The following is a 19286-nucleotide window of genomic DNA, read 5'->3' on the forward strand; positions in this document are numbered from 1 at the left end:
TGAGCTCAGGGGTGTGTGGGAGTCTCAGGAGGCTCAGGGCCCTCAGGGGTCTCAGGGGGCTTGGCAGCAGTGGGAGGTCGGAGGCCTTGGAGGGCTCAAAAGTGGTGGGTGCTCGGTAGTGGCGGGGGGCTCGGTGGGCTCGGAGGTCTCTGTAGCAGAGAGGGGCTCGGAGGGCTCGGTAGTGGCAGGGGGCTCGCAGGGCTCGGAGGGCTTGGTAGCGGCGGTGGACTCGGAGTGCTCGAAGGTCTCGGTAGCAGTGAGGGGCTCGGAGGGCTTGGTAGCGGCGGTGGACTCGGAGTGCTCGAAGGTCTCGGTAGCAGTGAGGGGCTCGGAGGGCTCGGTAGTGGCAGGGGGCTCGCAGGTCTCGGAGGGCTCGGTAGCGGCGTTAGGCTCAGAGTGCTCGGAGGGCTCGGTAGCAGCGAGGGGCTCGGAGGGCTCGGTAGTGGCAGGGGGCTCGCAGGGCTCGGAGGGCTCGGTAGTGGCGGTGGGCTCGGAGTGCTCGGAGGTCTCGGTAGCAGCAGGGTGCTTGGAGGGCTCGGAGGTCTCAGTAGTGGCGGTGGGTTCAGAGGGTTCGGAGTCCTCGGTAGTGGGCTCGGAGCTGTCGGTAGCGGCGGAGGGCGTGGAGGACGTGGGGACTGCTGCAGCTGGTAGACACTTTTCTGGTTCCTCTGATGCACAGAGTCTGGGAATGGGCTCGGGGGGCGTGAGGGCCATTGCCGTTTGGCAGGGGGCTGGAGGGTGCTGGTCTGGCTCCTCTGCTCCAGGGTGGCTGCGAATGGGCTCGGGGGGCACCCGGGCCATGGAGAGGCTGAGCACGCTTGTTGTTCAGGTGGCAGTGTCTGCTGTCTTTCGGTCCAGCTCTGAGGGCTGCCAGGGCCGCTGCTCTGGCTGTCCAGGTGCAAGTGAGAGCCACGGGTTTCCTGCTGGACTCTAGAAGCTCCAGCGACGGGCCTGTGGAGGGAGGAGGCCGCTGAGGCGCTCAGCTGCAGAGGGGGCGCACGGACTGTCCCCCACAGCACGGCCCAGAGCTGGCAAGGCTCCCCAGCACGGGCAGAGCCGCTGGCACGCCTTGGCCGACGGGGACACCCGCACCTCATGGCAGCCCCGAGCAGGGGGACTCCTCAGGGCAGGTTCGGTGGCCACCAGCCAGCGCTACTGGGCGCCTCCCTGGCTGGGGCAATCTCTTGCCCCGCTCTTTCTCGTCCTGCCCTTGCTTTTGGGCAGCCACCAGGCTGCCACTCCGCGGCAGCCTGACTAGAAATGCTTCGTGGCTCTGAGCAGCCATCAGAGGAAGAGGAGGGAGGGAAATGTACTCACGCTTTCTTCTTCCTTCGCCACCAGATCCAGACACAGCCCAACACAATCTGAACTTGCAGAGAAATAATAGCTGCTACTGCACCTTTAATCGAGAACTTCCCAGGATCTCTGGGACCCGGAACATTTGAGGTGCTCGGGGGATCATAAAACTCTGTGGTTCTCTCGCTGATCATGTCTGCAGGAGCAACTAGGAACGTCAGCCCGTCCTGCGCACCACTGGTAAGCGTGCAGCACGATTGATCCGGCCAGGACATTCTCTCTTTCCCCCCCGTACTGGTGCCTGGAGGCACGTTCCCACCCTTTGGGGCAGGGTGTCCCACCCAACCAAACCCAGAAGGCCAGAAGGGGAGCACAGGGGGGGCGCAGCTGCTTGAGCCTTTGAGTGACACGGACAGAAACCGTCCCTGCAGCAGGCAGTGCCACCCCAGCTCTCCCTCCCCGTGAGACAGTTCCCACACCCCAGGGGACAGACTCAGGCCTCCTCAAGTGGCCCTGAAGCCTTGCCCTCCCCCTAGTGCCTTTTCTCCAGCACAGGCACCGCCTGCAGCACCTCCCAGGTTTCAGGATGTGTCTCCCACTTGGGGACCCCAGCAAGACTGCTCCGTACCTGAGCCCGGTTCATAAGCCCGATTTATCTTGCTCTGGTGGTCTTCTCCAGGCTTTGACGGCACTGCCAAAAAGCAGAGGGGGAAGGTTAAGCCTCAGCGAGTCTCAGGCACAGAGGACACAGGAGGACGGGGAGGTTCCCCCTAAGCCTCTGCCTAGTCTGGGAGTCAGGGCATCGCTGTGGACCTCGGCTCAGGGAGGGATCCCGCTCTGTGCTGCTCCTGTGCCTCTCGGCAGTCACAGCAAGCTCGGGGATGCAGCTGGAGCGGGAGGGACATTTGGCACATTTCCCATATCTGCGGAACATGGTCCCGATGCCTCGAACCCAAAACACTTTCAGCTTTGGCTGCTGCTGTGACTTGCCAGAGTGGGCACTGGGGGAAGAGCCTGCGCCTGGTTCCGACTCCACGCAACAGCCACGCCTGACCTGCTGGGGGACCAGGAAATTGCAGGCCATCTTTTGGTTTGCGTTGCACTTTTGGCGACGTGTAAAGCGATGCAAAATGCCTTTCTTCAAAGAGGACGGGAAGAAGCTGCAGCCAGTCCGGCCAGGGAAACAGCCCTTTCGAGAAGGGCTCCTCCGCCCTTCCCTGTAAGCACCAGCAACGGTCACGGTTGCCCCATCCCAGCTATCGGTCGGCAGACGGGAGATGCAGCACAGCCCAAGAAGCCTGCCGAACCAGCATCCCCACCGACCTCCAGCATCAGGAAAGGGCAGCCGGCGTCGCCTGGCACCTCGCTCCTGCCTGGAACTGGGCCAGTGGGCAAGCAGTGCTGCCCGTGAGCTGAACACAAGTTCAGCGCTCGCCAGGCCCTCAAATCTGCCTGCCAGCAGACGCCTGCACAAACCAGCTCCGAGCCGTAACGGCAAAACTGGGGCAGCAGCCGCCCCTGGCCCTCCGCTTGAAGCACAACTGGCAGCAGAGGCTCTGCACCATCTCTGTGGCTCAGCTGCCAAATTTCACAGCGAAGGCAGAGTGAAATGTACCCACCGTGTCCTCTCTTCCATTCCTCCAGCACATGCCTTAGTTGCTCAAATAGCTCCGAGGACTCGTTTTCTCCTTCAGCTCGGTACTTTTCTATTGCAGAACCTTAACAGAAAGGACCCGATTCAGTTTCACCCAAATAAATTACAGAAGACCAGTGCTTAGCCTGTGAGGTCAGCACAGACAGACTACTCACCCCTGCGATGCCAGCCTCGCGCAGCATCCCACTGCCGAGGAGCTGGACGAGTCCTTCCTACAGGCACACCTGTAACAGAACAGCCAAAGCAGCTTCCGTCATCTACTGCGGTCTACAATGGCAGGACTGGATTGCAGAAGCGGTAAGGGGACCGCGCAAGGAGACGGCACACACGTGCAGATCTCTGTCCCCACAGCTGCAGAGGCGCCCAGCGGGCTGACCTTTGGGCTTTGAGCTGGCGGATCTCAAAGGGAGGAGAAAGCCATGACGTACCCATGGTGCGATCTCCCAGAGGCTCGGTCCTGGAACCCCGCTGGGAATCTGCAGCAGCTTTGCCGACAGCCACGGCTGCAAAGAAGCACAGGACAGAACGGCTGCCGTGACACAGTTCAAGTTATTTCTTCAGATCAAAGTGGCAGCGAGTGCCACTCAAAGGTGGGCTTCCTCCACGGCACTCATCTCTGCCTTCCGCTCAGGAGCATGGTGCCAAGAGTTACCGTGCACCTGCACTGGCACCATGCTGGGACGGAACGAACCACGTGCGGAGCTGCCGGGACAAAGGACTCCCTGGAGCTCACACCAGCTCCAGCTCAACCCCAACGAGCCCGCTGGCTTGGCAGCCAGCACTGGGAGCAGCTCAGGCTCCCAGGGCCAGCAGACAGCTTTGCAAGGCAAAGCTCCACAGGGCGCATCTCTGAGCCCGGCCCGTTCCCTCTCTGCTCTCCTCCATGTCTGCGCATGGGCCACGGACGGAGCAACTTGCTCTTCAGGCGGAAAGAAGCCTAGAGGGTAGATGCAGCTTCCTCCCACTGATTTACCCGTGGGATGGCTCTCAGGCTGGAGGACAGCAACGGGCTACGAATTCGGGATGGTGTAACCCTTGGGAGGCTCTTCAGGAGAATTGCACATGAGTAAGCTCTTGTCACATTGACACTGTTTCTTCTTTCAAGGAAAGGGACATAGAGCGCTTACCTCCAGGACGCCCCAAGGGCTCCAAACCAACAGCCTGCCATGCATCTCGATAAACTTTGGCAGCATCCTCACCTAGAAGCAAGCACAGAGGGGAAACGTTGCCATTGCCTGTTGGCATCCGCTTGTGCCTTAGTGAACCGCAGGCACTGGAAGGGGCTCAGGTAGCAGCGTGGGAGCCAGACCCCGGGGAGATTGCCAGCGCTGCAGAGGGGCCTGGTGACCTCTTGGCCGGCACCTGGCAGCTCTCCAACACGCTCGTTAAGCCAGGCCATGAACAAGACCCCTCAGGGAGCGTGTGGGCCAACATAGGGCCCCTGGGGGCATTCTTACCCGCACAGCTCTCACACACACAGGGGAAGCCCTCACCAAAGCGCTCGAGGGAAAAGCCACATCCACGCTTCTCGGGGAGAGGAGCCCGCTGGCCCGTGAAAGGTCGCAAATGTGCCGAGTGCTTACCTGCTTCCTGCTCTTGCCAAGGTGCAGCCCAGGCAGCCCTGGCACGTAGGGCCTCCAGGAGGAGGAGGAGGAGGAGGCAGTGCTGAATGAGGGCCATGGCTCCCTTCAGCCACATGATCCTGTGCTGCTGTCACCGCTGCTGCTGCATGTGGTGCAGTTGCGGCTGGGGGCTGAGGCGTGGGTACTTATAGCTGGTGCATCGCCGTGGAGCTCTGTGACCTCACAGCCCCACTGTGACCTCATGGCTGGCCCAGGCTGCATGGCAATGGCGCTCAGTTCGGCTTTTCATCTCAAATGACAAATTTTACAGTTTTTAAATGGAACTCCATGACTGTAAAATAGGCCAATACTGGGGTATTTGGAGATTCTTATAATTTTTTTCATGTGTTTCATACAATTTTTTGTAGACATTTTACATGAGAAAGAAAACAAGTTTTGTCTACTGTTACTAAAGTGACTGAACATTTTAAGATTGCACAAAAACCTGCTGACACCCTTCTGAGGTTTCAGTTCTGGGTTATCACCAGAACTACAAATGACTGCTTGGCAATTGCACCAGAGAAAACATTAAAACCTGAAATTTCATGCTAAAGCAGCGTTCATCCAACAAAGATATTTAGTCTTGTAGGATTACTGTTGATTACAGTGTAACTAACCTTGGCTCTAACCTTAGTATGTCTAACGCTAATGAATTTATAAATTAATCTTCCTGTCTCTTTATCCCCTGATTAGTATGCTTATTATGCAAAGAACTGATTTGAGATAGTGAGAACTTACGCAATAGAACCAAAACATAGCAAGTGGGGAAAGGTACTTTGTAAAGGACCTAAGAAAGGGTGCCATCAAGATGCCAGCTAGTTAGAAGAAATAAAATGGAAGATTGATGTTGACGTCCTCAGGGTGATCTTAAATGAATAAAAGCAGACTGATGATCTCGTAGAGAGTAGATCTCCTGATAAATCGATAGAAGTACATTCAAGAAATCTCACCAAATGGCACTGAGCTTGATAATGAAAAGCAAAGGGAGGCAAACCATCTTCACAGATTCCTACACAACCCAACATGTGTTATAAGAATGGGCTTCCAGCTTCTTGCATCATAAACAAAATAGATTTGAAGATGGATTTAGGAATTATGAGAGACACGGTTCTCTCCTATCATATCTCATGTGAGATGGAATGATCCTAGTCATTGTAAAGTTTAAAGTAAAACTGAAAGTAATATTTTTCCACTGTATTTTAAGTATTTTCTATGCTTTTTTTTTTTTTTTTGTTACAACATATTTAGATTTTGTTTGCTGCTGGGCACTGAGAAGTTTTTAATTGAGGTGAGTGCTTTTCTTCCCTTAACAGTTAGTGGTAAGTTAGAACAGGGCCATGCACACAAGCAATTCAGATTTTTCATTCTAACATGCATGTCAGTGCCTGAATTTCATCAACCATTATGCTGCCAATTTGGCAGTTCTGTTTCTGTGAAGTTCATCACAGCCTTCTCTTACAGAGACTTACACTAAATAATTTTGTCATCTGCAGATCCTGCTGACATAATTGGTTTGGTTCTACCCCTCATTGCTACCTTTCTGCATAATTAATGAATGTATTAAATACTAACTATGGTACAGATCCTTGGGACATACTAGTATTAACCTCCTACTGAACTGAAAACCGATAGCCTAATTAAATTCTCTATATAAGAACAACAGTGTTGACAGTGACAATCAGGATGACTTGTGATTTATCCCTAATCTGAAATTAAAAAAAAAAAAAAAAAGGAAAAGAAAACAACCACCCAAAACTCTGCAAGCACAAGCACCTGCAATTTCCACTGGCTTTTATGGGGCTTGTGAAAAAACCGGCTACTTAAATTGGTTTTGGAAAACCAAACCAATTTAAAAAAGAGGAAATATCACCACTGCATACCTGTTTAACTTTATGTTCACAGAATCTTTTGAGCTATCAAACAGTACCTTAAGCATTTTTTCCCCCATGAAATTGTTTAAAGTGCCTTGGCTACAATATCCTTGGAATGTTAGAACTTGTATATATATTTGATCCAGAGAGGACAAGGTATAAAATTCATAGCTAACCAAGCCTAAAGTAGAAGATGAAAAAAATGAACTAAACTGATGACTACTATAGCTATCATGTTGGCAGGACATGCTTCCTTGTTGAGGTCACTTAGTTTTTTCTAGATATCAGAAAATTTCTCACATTTCTCCGACACTTTGGTATAGTATCTGTAGCAGACATTTCTGTAAGAAAAGAATGTATTTGGAACGATATCACCAAGCCACACAAAAAAGGGCAGTTTCTTAGTGTTCTGCCACTGTTAGAAAAACTAATGTATTAAAACTTAAGTATGTTATAAACATCAGCAGAATGTTATTTCTGAAACTATTATACTTCAACATGTAAAAAGGTGTGTAATTCATATAGCAGTTTTTAAATGCTCTAATTAGTATCTTCCAAGCACAAATCCTGTTGTTTGAACTTTGTACCAAAGAGCTAGAAGACTACAAAAAATGCTAATGAATATTCACATGCTCTTGAAATGAACCTCCTTCATTCATGAACACTTTAAGAGACAAAATTTTATTAGCACAAATGTTCACAAAATTATACAGATGTAACAATGTGTTTAAACTATCAACATTTTAATAACCTGTATTACTGAGCTAATCGGCCATTTCATAGGAAGCCATAACATTCTTTGGAAAACGTGCCTTGTCTTACTAAATTTTTCAGTATAGGTTCTAGTCAAAAGAGTCCTTTACTTAGGATAGAAGATCTTACAAAATGCCTGAAGGCAGATACAAGTTCCTAATGTGTGATGCTGAGAAAAGTCTGCTAAAGTTTAAAAAAAAATCCCGGAGCATTCTGCCTTTTGAGTCCTACTGGATGCTATCTGCATCATTAAGTAAATGTTCACATTATACCATCTGGATCTCCAACTTCAGAAACTAAGACCCAATCTCAAATAGAAATTGGGGGTCTAAACCTAAGTGAAGGTCATTGTAACCAGACTAGACTATTATTTCAGTGGTTGTGTGAGTGTAGGGCAGCATTCAGTGTGTCCTAATTCTTCTCCATATATCCACCACAGAAATTTAGATGTTTGTTATTCAGTGGAACATTGGGCTGGGTAGTACAGTCTGATTTGCTGTACTCAGATCTGTACAGGAGATTTGAGTATGCACAGTGTCTGTGTGCAAGATATTCAGGTGTCCAGCAAGACTTAATGCTACTGTGTCCTGTCTGAAGAAAGTCCAAGACAGTGTCCAGATTTCACCCAAATCACATTTCTAGACATGATACAGGTCACCTGGAAAACCCATATAGTAGACTGGGAAGGTACTTGGTATATTAGACAGATACTGATCGTTAAGAATGAAATTTCTACCATAAATTCTGATTTCCTTCATGGATTTTAACTGCACATCTGCAAAATGCAGATAATAGGCAGCTGTGAAAAACATTAATACCTGTGAAGCATGATGCAGCAGTGGTAGAGTGGCAGCGTAAGATGCAGAACAGAAGGGGCAACAGCAAAAACAAGGCTTGCATGTAACTAGGATGAGTCAGTCAACACAGAAACAAAAAGATGTGTGCATGTAGAGATGGCCACAATCAGCAAAATTCAGACCTCAGTTTCAAGCCATGGAGTTTAGCTTGCAGTGCCATACTTTGCTAGCCTGGGTGCAATTTTACTCATGCCAGCCTTTCTGTGTTGCTGGGACTAGACCTCGATTTGCCAAGATTCTTTCAGTATTTGTAAAAAACCAAGAAACCTTTAAAATCCCTGTCCACTGCCCCACTATCAGAAGTGAATTTGTCACAGTGACACTGCATTTAGCTTTTTTTGTTACAAATCTACAGTTGCAAGTTCATACTGAAGATAATTTTATTGTTACATATCTTTTTTCAATGTTGAATATTCCATTCCCCAAGGTAACCTGACTGGTAGGTAGAAAAGTGATACCTAGAAAAGTGACCCTGAAAGGAATTAAGGAGACAAAATAGAAATCTGTTCATTTCAGTGCAGTGTGTACCTGATATGTTATATTCTGTGGTATATTGGAGCACCTCCTGGTTTTCTACTAACATTCTACTGCACTGATACCTCCTTTGCAAGGACTCATTATACACATAACAGAACTTGTGTTAGGATTCTTCAAGGTCAGCAAGAGGTGTTGAATTTGTTGTGCTTATGTATATATAAGAATGGGAAAAATAGAATATATTTTGAATAAGAAATTGTAATTTTACAGTTGAAATGCATACTGTATACTGCCAGTATATATGGAGAAACAGACAGGAAATCTGACAGTCTTGCTGTGTGCATATAGAAGCCCTCTAGAGCAGGGGTCCTCAAACTTTTTAAACAGGGGGCCGGCGCATGGATTAAGTGGCAGGCAGCCATCTGCGGCTGCTTGGTTTCCCCCCCAACCCCCGGCGGGGTGGGGCAGGGGGTTCTGTAAATACCGGGGGCCGGATTGAGGACCCTGGGGGGCCGTATCCGGCCTGTGGGCCATAGTTTGAGGACCCCTGCCTAGATCATTGTCAGTGCTGAGGTAAGTGAGGTCAGAAGACTACTGCAGGAATAGAATGGGAAAAATAGAAAAAGATGATGGAATTTTGTAAGTTGCCCCCAGACTGATGGTACATAGAAAATAATAAACGGATTCAGAACAGTGATATTGTTTAAAAAGACTCAGAATTATTGTACTTGACTGCCCACTTAAAATTTCTGAGGAGTACATAACATAATTTGCAACCAGGTAACCTTGAAAAGATCATAATTGACTTTCCTTAGTACTATTAAGTAAGTCATTAAACATATTCACATGCCTATTTTTAAACTGTATTAATTATTTTGAAGATCTAAGATTACTGTGTTTTCCTAAATTCCCCTGATGTATTTCAGGCAGAAACAAAGGTTGGGATTTTTGTTTGTTTGTTATTTGTCTCGTCATGGAAATTTTAATCACTCATGCATTCATTCCTTTGGTGAATAGCTCATCTATATGGTTTCTATCTGTGTATAAACGTACATGGCAAAAGCACTGCTATGTAAGAATGTAATGTAACAGCTTGAAAAGACAGTTGTAAATGACCTACTTTAATAACCATAAATTTACATTAGAAAGGTAGATAAACTCTGAAGTGAATACCATTTACTTTTATCTGATGTTACTGTTTCATAATCTCAGTGTTATCAGACTTGTCCGGAATACTTTAATAAGATCATGGGTTTTTATACCATCTGGGAAAGTCTCGCATATCAAATTGATTTATATGATAGGAACAGGGGTTTTTAAAAAGCTACATTTCCCTTTTGGGATGCAATCTTACCTGGTACATTCAAAAACTCCCAGTGACATCCCTGGCAGATTAGACTACGCAAAGTATGGCAGGTTTGGCCCTTATTTTACTGATGTTCTAAACACAAGTGCTCCTTTCTGAATAACCTCAAGGAAGTCAACCTTGATGGAATTTTAAATTTTCCTTCTTTATTACAATTAACTGGCTGCCTTCATTTTGGAAATCTACTGAATTTATGCCTGCCTTTGGCCAAACATCTTCTCTTGGAAGGAAAATACTGTCAGGCATAACCAAAGTGTTCAGTTTTATAGTTGCTGTCAATCCATCATTATCTCTGTAGAGAACAGTTGTAAGGCCGAGAAGATGTTCTCATAAAATCAATAGGCATATGAAGATACAGAAAGTCTAATACAATAAATTGAACATGGTAACTTTACTAGTAGAGAAAGTGATAAATAATTGAAAAAGGAATATTGTTTTATGTACTCTATAAGTCTACGATATCTATTTTAAAGTAATGAAGTTTAATGTCTGTTCTTAACGATTCAATTTGTAAGTAGGCAAGAGCAGCTGAACAGAGACACAATGCAGAGGCTGGAACCAATCCCATGCACTTCTGGCAGCAGGATCAATACCTACTCAATAAATCTTGCCAGCCAAGCTTAACAGCTATGTGCATTTGTATGGATTTAAGATCTTCCATTTAATTTTAAAATAATGCATGGTTATAACCACAGGTTCAAATACAATGATTAGTGAACTACTAATTCCCATGAGACTTTTGCTAGTACTAGACTACAAACTAAGGACACCACCAGTTGTAATCTTGATTCTCTGTTGACTGTTTTTTAAGTACCTTTTCATATATTGGAGTACTTTAAATCCTTTGACTGATTTTTCTTTGGTGGAGATATTTTGCAAGGCTCTGCAGCTATGAGGATGGAACCAGACAGCAAACTAAGCAGGAAAAAAGTGCAGCAAGGAAAGCCATAGAGCTGGCCAGCCAGGAAATAACGAGAAAAGCACTGTACTTTGAGATCAGTGATGGTTAAGACAAAAAAGGAGCAGCTGAAGTGTAATGAGATGCAGCCTGATAAGCAGGAAGGAAACTGGCCATCTTTCCCAGCAGTTTTTGTAGGATACTGTTTTATTCTTGAGCTTAAACACAGACAGCATCAGATAAAATATAGGCCTAAGGCTGTTATTTTTGCCTTAAGTTATTATTCCCAGACAACTGTCTTTCTCCAGAACTGTTAGACTGTCCTTTTCATCTCCTACTCAGCCTGGTGTAGCCAGCTCCACAGCTCTTCTCAACCAGAGCTTCATCCCTAGAGGAACAGTCTTTCCAATTAAATGGGTTATTATTATTTGTCAGTCAGTCTTTAGTCTTTGAATCTTTTTTAGCCTTTAAATCTTCTAGCCTATAAATCTTTTTTTAGCTTCAAATCTATTTTGAGAGGTTCATAAGCATGATAGTGCAGTTTATTTTTTATTGTACTACTGTTTGAGCCCTGATTCTTTCAGTTTAACGAAACCGTAGTTATAATTAAATTGTACGCAATACATTTAGCTGCTGATACTACACATCCAGCCCTATACTGTTAACACATGAGTACAGACATACTTGCAAGGGTTATGAGTGGAATTGTTTTGCATTAGCTGGACCCAATACACTTTAAAATAATCTTCCACACCTCATTGCCTTATCATTTTGACGCAATTTTACCTTCTGAGCCACAATTAGTCAGTTGGGGTTGGGGGAGGTTTGTGGGATGGTTGGGTTTTTTTTTTGGGTTGGGTTTTTTTTGGTTTTTTGGGGCGTTGTTTTTTGTTTTTGTTTTTGGTAGAGGAGCCTTTCTAAAGATCTTAAATTATTCAGACATTTTAAAATACGAAATGCCTGAAAATAAAGTCAGATTTTCCTTGACCAGGTAGTTTTTTAGCAGCCTGTTTTTTTTTTTCCTGAATGAACTCTAGAACCTGAGGTTTGCTTCATTCAAAATTTGTCAGAGACTCAGGCCTCAATGCAGGAAAGCATGTATGCATAACCCTAATATTAGATAAATGCTTAGTATTCATACCAAGTTGATTTAGCCTTCCTGAACATGATGAGCTCCTCGAGTCCTTGTACTGCCATTCAAATGCTTTCTTTTTTTGAACAAAGATTTAAAATCACTTCACTGCGAATAGATCACTCCATGATATACTGATCCAGGGTTTTTCTAGTTTTCTAAAAATTATCTTTCCACCATAAACTGATTAATTTAAAACATCTAATCCAAATATATGTCTCCTTGCTTCCCTGGGAGTGTTTTCAGATCTTCAGGCAAACCAAGTGAGTTTGTAAAATCTTTCAGTAATTCTCTCCTTTTTATTTCCGTATTTCAGTAGAAACATTATCAGCACCTGGTGTTTTGTTATTTACTGCGTGTATTTTGATTGCCTCTTAAATCTCTTTAAAATGTAATTCTTCCACAAATGGCTCAGCTGCTTGGAGAATAACCATTTATTGTTTGCGTTTATCCCTCTCAAATTAAGCAGCTCACTAAAGTACTCCCTCTATCATTCTATAATTGCATTCTTTGTGACTAAGAAATTTCCATCTTGTTCTTTATCAGACTTACTCAGGTGTACATTGATATGTATGTAAAGTTATCTCATATACCTAATACGTCTATCTAGTTCCAATTCTCTAGCATGCCAGCTAACTACACCACCAACTGGACGTATTTTTATGTTCTTTGCACTGTTTTAGTGTGAGAAAGGATACACTGACTCCATGCTGGCCTCATCCCAGCCATATGGAAAAAGAAAGTAGAGCACTGCAGCAACCACATTGTCAACCCATGATTTTAATAACTTCTCACAGGGCATACAGCTACACTGTTTTCCTCCTAGCCAATTGTTCTCTATGCAGAAGTCTCTAATGCTAACACAGTGCTACAATGCATGACTTCCAGTTTAAGGAGAAAATTCACTTCATAATTTCACTGTGTAATGGAAACTGCGAAGTTGCTCATCAGTGTCTCCTGCCTTAATCTACTCTTACGATTGCTTAGTATGCTTTTGAGTATGCTCTGAAAGATGTCAGTCATTTAATTGTTGTACTTAACTGTCACGTTTCATCAGTAAGCTTTATGTTCCTAACTGCACTTCACTGTTCTTTATGAAAATCACTCAAGTCTAACAAGTATTTGAGAACAACAGTAATTTTCCAGGAACACACTGAATACTCATCACCATACACTGCAGATGAAAGAAAGTGAAGACATACTGAGATTGCAAAACCTGCTTTTAAAAGCTAGGAAGTAGTGGGATACAGACATCTCGCCTTATTCACAGCACAGGATGCCAGGTATACTCACTACCTACTTCTTATCTATTCAGTTGGAATTATACTAACCGTAAACAGATTGTACTGATTTATTCATGGGTTATTTTATCATCATCCCTCCCTAATATCTGAGTCTTTACAGAACTTATCTTCATAACACGCCAATCAAGGAAAGTTAGAGATTAATTGACAGAAGGGGTAAAGAATAATAACTGTGTTTTGAGCAGCAATTTAAGGTGTAGTGGCTTTATTTGCCAGAGCTTTTGATACCATATATCTTTGTGGGCCCAGCTCCCAGTGACTTAAATTGCAACTGTAAGGTTCAGCTCTTCTCTAAATCAGACCACACAATTTCAAGACGTTCATTCAGAAAATGAGTAATACACAAGGAGAAGCTGCAGTAAGAAGTTAACTGTCCGGCAGCACACAGTCCTCTGGATAGAAAACGGAATGGCTTTGCTGAGGTACTGATAAATAACACACTAGCTGAATAAATACTGGAAAAAAAATACTGCTAGGTAAATAAAAAGCCCTGTATAAGTTTACTTGCTTTGAATTGATAAGAACTGGTTAACTTCTACACTGCCTAAATAAGAACTCTCAGATGGTGTCCCTGGACCGATTCTTATCTTCCTGGGCAGAATTTAACTATCTTAACTCCAAGATGATTGTCCCCTTCTTAAAATCCCTTCTCTTTCTACATATATATATCATCCCTCTGTCATAGGTAAGGACAGGGAGACCCTCCATACAATAACTTCATCTACTAAATAGCTTTGATTAATACGGGAGCGTCACGCTTCCCATGCACCATGAATGGTGAAGAGATCCTACCATTAAAGATATGCTGAGATAATGACACATATGAATGCATACTGACAACAAGGACAAATTAAGATTGCAATACCAGCTGACTTTTGACTTACAAAAATAATGGTCTTTCAAGAGTACTCTCAGGTGTGTTCAAAGTTTCTAAAAAAGCAATTTATTAAATACACAGAAATTCCATCCTACAGGAGTAAGCATGACTCTACATAAATCACCAGTTAAGTCTCCAGCAAAAAAATCTGTAACAAAGTGAACTGAGTAATACAATGTTATCCACTACAAAGTCCAATCACCACTAGGAGGCAAAATACACATTTTGCAATAAGTTTACAAAATATAAGGTAAAAAAAAAATCAAATTGAGACTTGCGATTCCTGAATCCTTTTCCAGGCTCTGAACACACTTAAATGATTACAGATCTGTCAGTGATGGTTAAAACTTCCCTCCTCCTTCTCCTTACATTGCCCTACTTCCCATGCTGTTCCATCACACTTTTGAGCAATACACAGGAAAAGGTCAAGTTTGCGTTAGACTGGCTGACGAAATCTAGCTACTTATTATACTTCTTGGAGGAGCTCCAAGCAACTCAGATCAAGACTGCTTGTGGTATTCACCTGGTTTGCAGTGTTCATGTACACCAAGTTCCTTGTCTCAGCTTCTTTACTTTTTTCTGCACTTTGGTCTGCTGACCATTTTTTTCCCCCAGGATACAAAAAGTACAGGAAAATAAGTCTTCTTAATTGAAAATTAACTTAGAAAATTGGTATTTTTATAACAAAAGAACAATTGCTTAGCTTAGCTGTTAGCATCACTGTGCCTGGGGTTTCGGTCAACAGCCAGCTGAATATGAGCTGGCAGCGTACCCAGGTGGCCAAGAAAGCCAACAGCATCCTGGCTTGTATGAGAAACAGTGTGGCCAGCAGGACAAGGGAAGTGATTGTTCCTCTGTGGTCGGCATTAGTGAGGCTGCACCTTGAATCTTGTGTTCGGTTTTGGGCCCCTCACTACAAGAAGGACATTGAGGTGCTGGAGAGTGTGCAGAGAAGGGCAACAGAGGTGGGGAAGGGGCTGGAGCACAAGTCTTGTGAGAAGCGGCTGGGGGAACTGGGGGTGTTCAGCCTGGAGAAAAGGAGACTCAGTGCGGGGGAACCTGATCGCTCTCTGCAACTGCCTGACAAGGGGCTGTCTGCAGGTGGGGGTGGGTCTCTCTTCCCTGTTAACAAGCAACAGGACAAGTGGAAATGGCCTCAAGTTGCACCAGGGGAGGTTTAGATTGGGTATTAGGAAAAATTTCTTCACTGACAGGGGTGCCAAGCAGGAACAGGCTGCCCAGGGAGATGATGAAGTCACCATACCTGGGGGTACTTAAAAGTCACATAGATGTGGCATTTAGGGACATGATTTAGTGGTGGCCTTGGCAGTGCTGGGTTAATGGCTGGACTCAATGTTCTTAAGGATTTTTTCCAACCTAAATGAGTCTATGACTCTACCTACCATAATGTGCACGCTGAAAGAGTACAGTATGTAATACCCATATCCTTGATTTTTTTTTAGGGGTTTTCTAATCCATAGGATTTAGGATTTAATCCAGTTAGGGTTGTTTTGTTTTGTTTTTTAATCTGTAAATTATATTTTTCAAAAACAAACAGCTTACCTCACTCAGCCTTCAGCAGGACTTTTGGAAGGTGCTGTCCAGAGCAAGGTGAAGCTGACCTTATACACCACAGTCTTCATCCCACGTCCCCAGTGGGGTGAAAACAGTACATGCTCCACTTGTAAATGACTTGAGGCCAGCTGTTGAGGAGGCTCTGGTCGGTGATAAGCACCATCTAGGCCGAAACCCTCAAGTTTATCCCTACAGCTGGCGACAGCCACATCGCGTGAAGAAAACCCACCTCCCTGCCCCATTCTTCAAGCCGTTTCCAACATGATGTGCCCCGATAGGAGCCTTTTAGAACTGCTAAAACCTCCGGTGGTTTGACTTGGTGGACGTCCCCTTGGCCTCAACCGCTGCGGGGAGCGCCCATAGCGGGCGCCGCTAAAAATGACCTCAGCGATGGCGCGGCCCCGGGGAGCGGAGGGGGCGAGGGGAGGGGGCGGGCCTGCCCCGTTCGGCGGGAAAGGACGGTTGTGCGCCCCGGGCGGAGGGACGTCAGCGGCGGGGCAGGCCCGCCCCCTCCCCTCGCCCCCTCCGCCCGCCGGGGCGCCCTGCCCCGCCGCTGACGTCCCTCCGCCCGGGGCGCACAACCGTCCTTTCCCGCCCCCACCGGCGGCGGCTTGTAGCAGAGCATGGCTACCCCCGCGCCTCAGGCGCTGCCTCTCTTTCTCCTCCTCTCCCTCCACCTCACCGCCTCCTCCAAGCTCAACACCCCCAAGGTGCTGCTCCCATTCACCCGCGGCACCCGCGTCAACTTCACGCTAGAGGCCAGCGAGGGTTGCTACCGATGGTGAGTGTAGGTGCCGCTGCTCTTTGTCCGCCGCTTCTTTCCCTCCGTCGCCGCCGCCCGGATGCACCTGCGGCGTTTCCTCAGCCTGCGGCGGGAAAACGCGGCCGGTGGGGCCTGAGCGCTCCTCGCCTGGAGCCGTTCCCCTGAGGGAGCCAGCAGCACCAGGCCTCCCCTCACCGTTTCCCCTCGCTTCGGGCGGCTTTTAGCGTGGCCCAGCAGCGTGGGGGCAGAAATGGAGATAATCCCTGAGGGGAGAGGCTGGGTTTTACAAACCTTCGCTGTTTGTTTTTGGTTTGGGGTTTGTTTGTTTGTTTGTTTGTTTGTTTTTTCTTCTGCAGTGGGAGTTAAACCCACAGGAGAGGGGCGCAGTGTGGAGGCTGGGGCTGATGAGGCCCTGAGGGGAAGGTCCCTGCTGTGGGGGAGCTTCGCGCCATGGCTGGGTGCCCTGCGTGCGCCTCACACCACACGTGCACCCACCCCACATACCCCATGCATGCCCACCCTGCTTCTCCATGTACCCCACTGTCATGGTTTAACCATGCCCACCCTGCCTCCACACACCGCCCGATGTGCTCTCTCTGCTGCCTGTGTACCCACAGCACCACCCCACACATGCTTGCCCTGCAGCCCCACGTGTGTGGGGACAGCACCCAGGGCTCGTACTTTATGCTGCTGGTGTAAAAATACCCCTTCCTTTGCCGTGGGCAGTAACAAAGGTCTGATGGCTTTGAGTTCAGGGTATGGATGTAAAGGAGTCATAGTACATTGCTATGTTGAGAGCTTCTCGATGCTACTTTAGGCATAGGCAACACCTTGAGCACATCACCTGGGGACAAGGAAGTCAAGTTGTAAAAGATCAAAGCTTTCCCAGTTTTCTTTAGGAGGCCTTGGTGCTGAGGGAATGGGATACACTCAAGGGACTTGTGGCTGAGAGGCCTGCCATGCCTTGCACAAGGGGGAGGTGTGCGGGTTGGGCTCATGGCAGGCAGGTCTGGGTTGTGTTGAGCACCAGGAGGTAAAGGCAAATAGCATGATCTGTGCAGGTTTAGCAGCTGCATCGCAGTCATGTTAAACGTTACCGACTCCTTGTCCTTCCTTTAGCATACCTGAATTGTAATTTGGATCAGTAATGAGCAGGACATACCCACCTGAAAAAAAGTGGCAGTCAAGGTATATGTGGAATGATACTTTTATGTGTGAGATGCATGTGCATAGCAGTTTTCAGTTATTATTTTGTGGCTGACAGTTACTGGAATACATCTTGTAGGGCTGTGTTTTCACAGTATATCAGTTTATTTACCTGCTGGTCCTACACTTCTCATCCATGGGCTTGTTCCAGCCTTTGATCTGTGAGAATTTATACGTTTGAGCATGTTTTCACATTTGAGCACATTACACACAAGAGCAGTAATAACAGTTTCTTCAAGAGTTGACGGAAACAGGCTCCTAGATGAGCTGCTTGTGCTCGTGTAATTTAATTTTTATATGGACCGTTTTAGTGAAAATCTCACAAGTATGTTTTTTTCTTTTTCCTCAGTAATCTTTAAAGACAACGGAATCTTTAAAAGGATTTGGTTTATGTGGTAAAGTACATCATATGAACTTAAAACCCAAACTCATCAAAGCACTAGCAAAATCTGGGAGGTGTAGACTGTCTTTCCTAATTTCCAGCTACTTGGTGATGCTGGGGTGCTATCCAGCTGTCAGAAATATGTAGACCTTTGCAAATCTCACTGAAATCGACAGATGTAAAGATATGAGATTGTCCTCTAGGAAGTATCAGATTTGGTCTACATACCTACCTCTAATGAGAGTGATTTGTAGCCACTGCAGAGCGTGTTATGTTGCCAGCAGCAGGTTGTATCCCTAATGCAGAAAGACTCTAACATGCTTTTCCATCCACTCTCTCTGTCTACTCTTCAGAGATTAGTTTTGGTTGAGAATTAAGGAAACTATGCCGGCTTAATACAGAGTGTGTCATCATTTTCTGTACTGGGGTTGTAAATGTGTATTTATTCACTTCTGCTTTGCAGGGACTGGCAGGATGTGGGTGGTAAAGCTCAACGTGTGCTTACAAAACCATCAGGAGGAAGCAGTAGCTGTGTGTGTGACTGAGCAGGAGCAGTAATGCTCCTGGTGCTCAGAGCATGTTTGCTAGATTGCACCTGCAGCAGTCTTACCCTCTACATCCTTGACCTCGCAGGCCTTGAACTGCAGAGGATTAGAAAGAAGGGTATTTTGGAGGGGCAGGCAACTCCACTGCTACTTGCTGACAAGTTTCCTGTACTTTCCTGCTAGAGCTGTCAGTAATAGCTATTACTGGTGGGAAACGGTTAAAGTGAAGTGCTAAATGGTAACGACTTAAGAAGTAGTGGCTGTGCCTTACCCAGGATTTGTAAAATGACGGTGGATTTGCATGCACAAAAGCAAGGATTTGGAATGGAAATTACAAGTTTCAGGCCCTTTGTGTTGAGAAGGGGACTGAGGTTATGTAATATGGGAGATTGCAAGGTTAGGGGTAGCATATAAATGCTGTTCTTGTCTTAAAAGCAGCATCTGTCTTCAAAAGACATCCTTTGAGTATTTGAAGGACTGCATTAGTCATCTCAAACTTTCAGAATTCATAACCTGAGTGTCCAATTTCATGAAAAATAAGTCTATGACATGTTGTGACCTTATTTCTTTCCAGTTTCCCTTTGGGGCTTCAAGTTTACCTCTGAAAGCAGGATATTTTCAAAGCAGTTGTTGTAGTGTCTGAGAATTCCAGTGATTCCGAGGGAAAAGGTCAAGTTTTATCATCACCAGAGCAGATTGAGAGCAATG

General features: G+C 46.1%; 2 protein-coding genes across 2 annotated transcripts in view; one reads left to right on the plus strand and one right to left on the minus strand.

The window, feature by feature from the left end:
* Positions 1 to 374: 374 nt before the first annotated feature.
* On the minus strand, positions 375 to 1571 carry LOC129784534 (uncharacterized; the record flags this gene model as incomplete). Its single annotated transcript, XM_055805204.1, has 2 exons — positions 1318 to 1571; positions 375 to 951 (listed from the first exon to the last, which is right to left on the minus strand). Coding segments are annotated over exons 1-2 (831 nt in total), but the record flags the coding sequence as incomplete, so codon positions are not given.
* A 14675-nt stretch (positions 1572 to 16246) lies between these two features.
* Positions 16247 to 19286, plus strand: part of NUP210 (nucleoporin 210) — a 69419-nt gene continuing 66379 nt past the window's right edge. The window contains exon 1 of the mRNA XM_005239338.4: positions 16247 to 16463. Coding sequence (XP_005239395.2) covers positions 16306 to 16463 — 158 coding nt within the window. The 5' untranslated portion in view covers positions 16247 to 16305. The remainder of the gene's footprint in view (positions 16464 to 19286) is intronic.

Source organism: Falco peregrinus, chromosome 5 (genome assembly GCF_023634155.1).
Source record: "Falco peregrinus isolate bFalPer1 chromosome 5, bFalPer1.pri, whole genome shotgun sequence".
Lineage (NCBI taxonomy): Eukaryota > Metazoa > Chordata > Aves > Falconiformes > Falconidae > Falco > Falco peregrinus.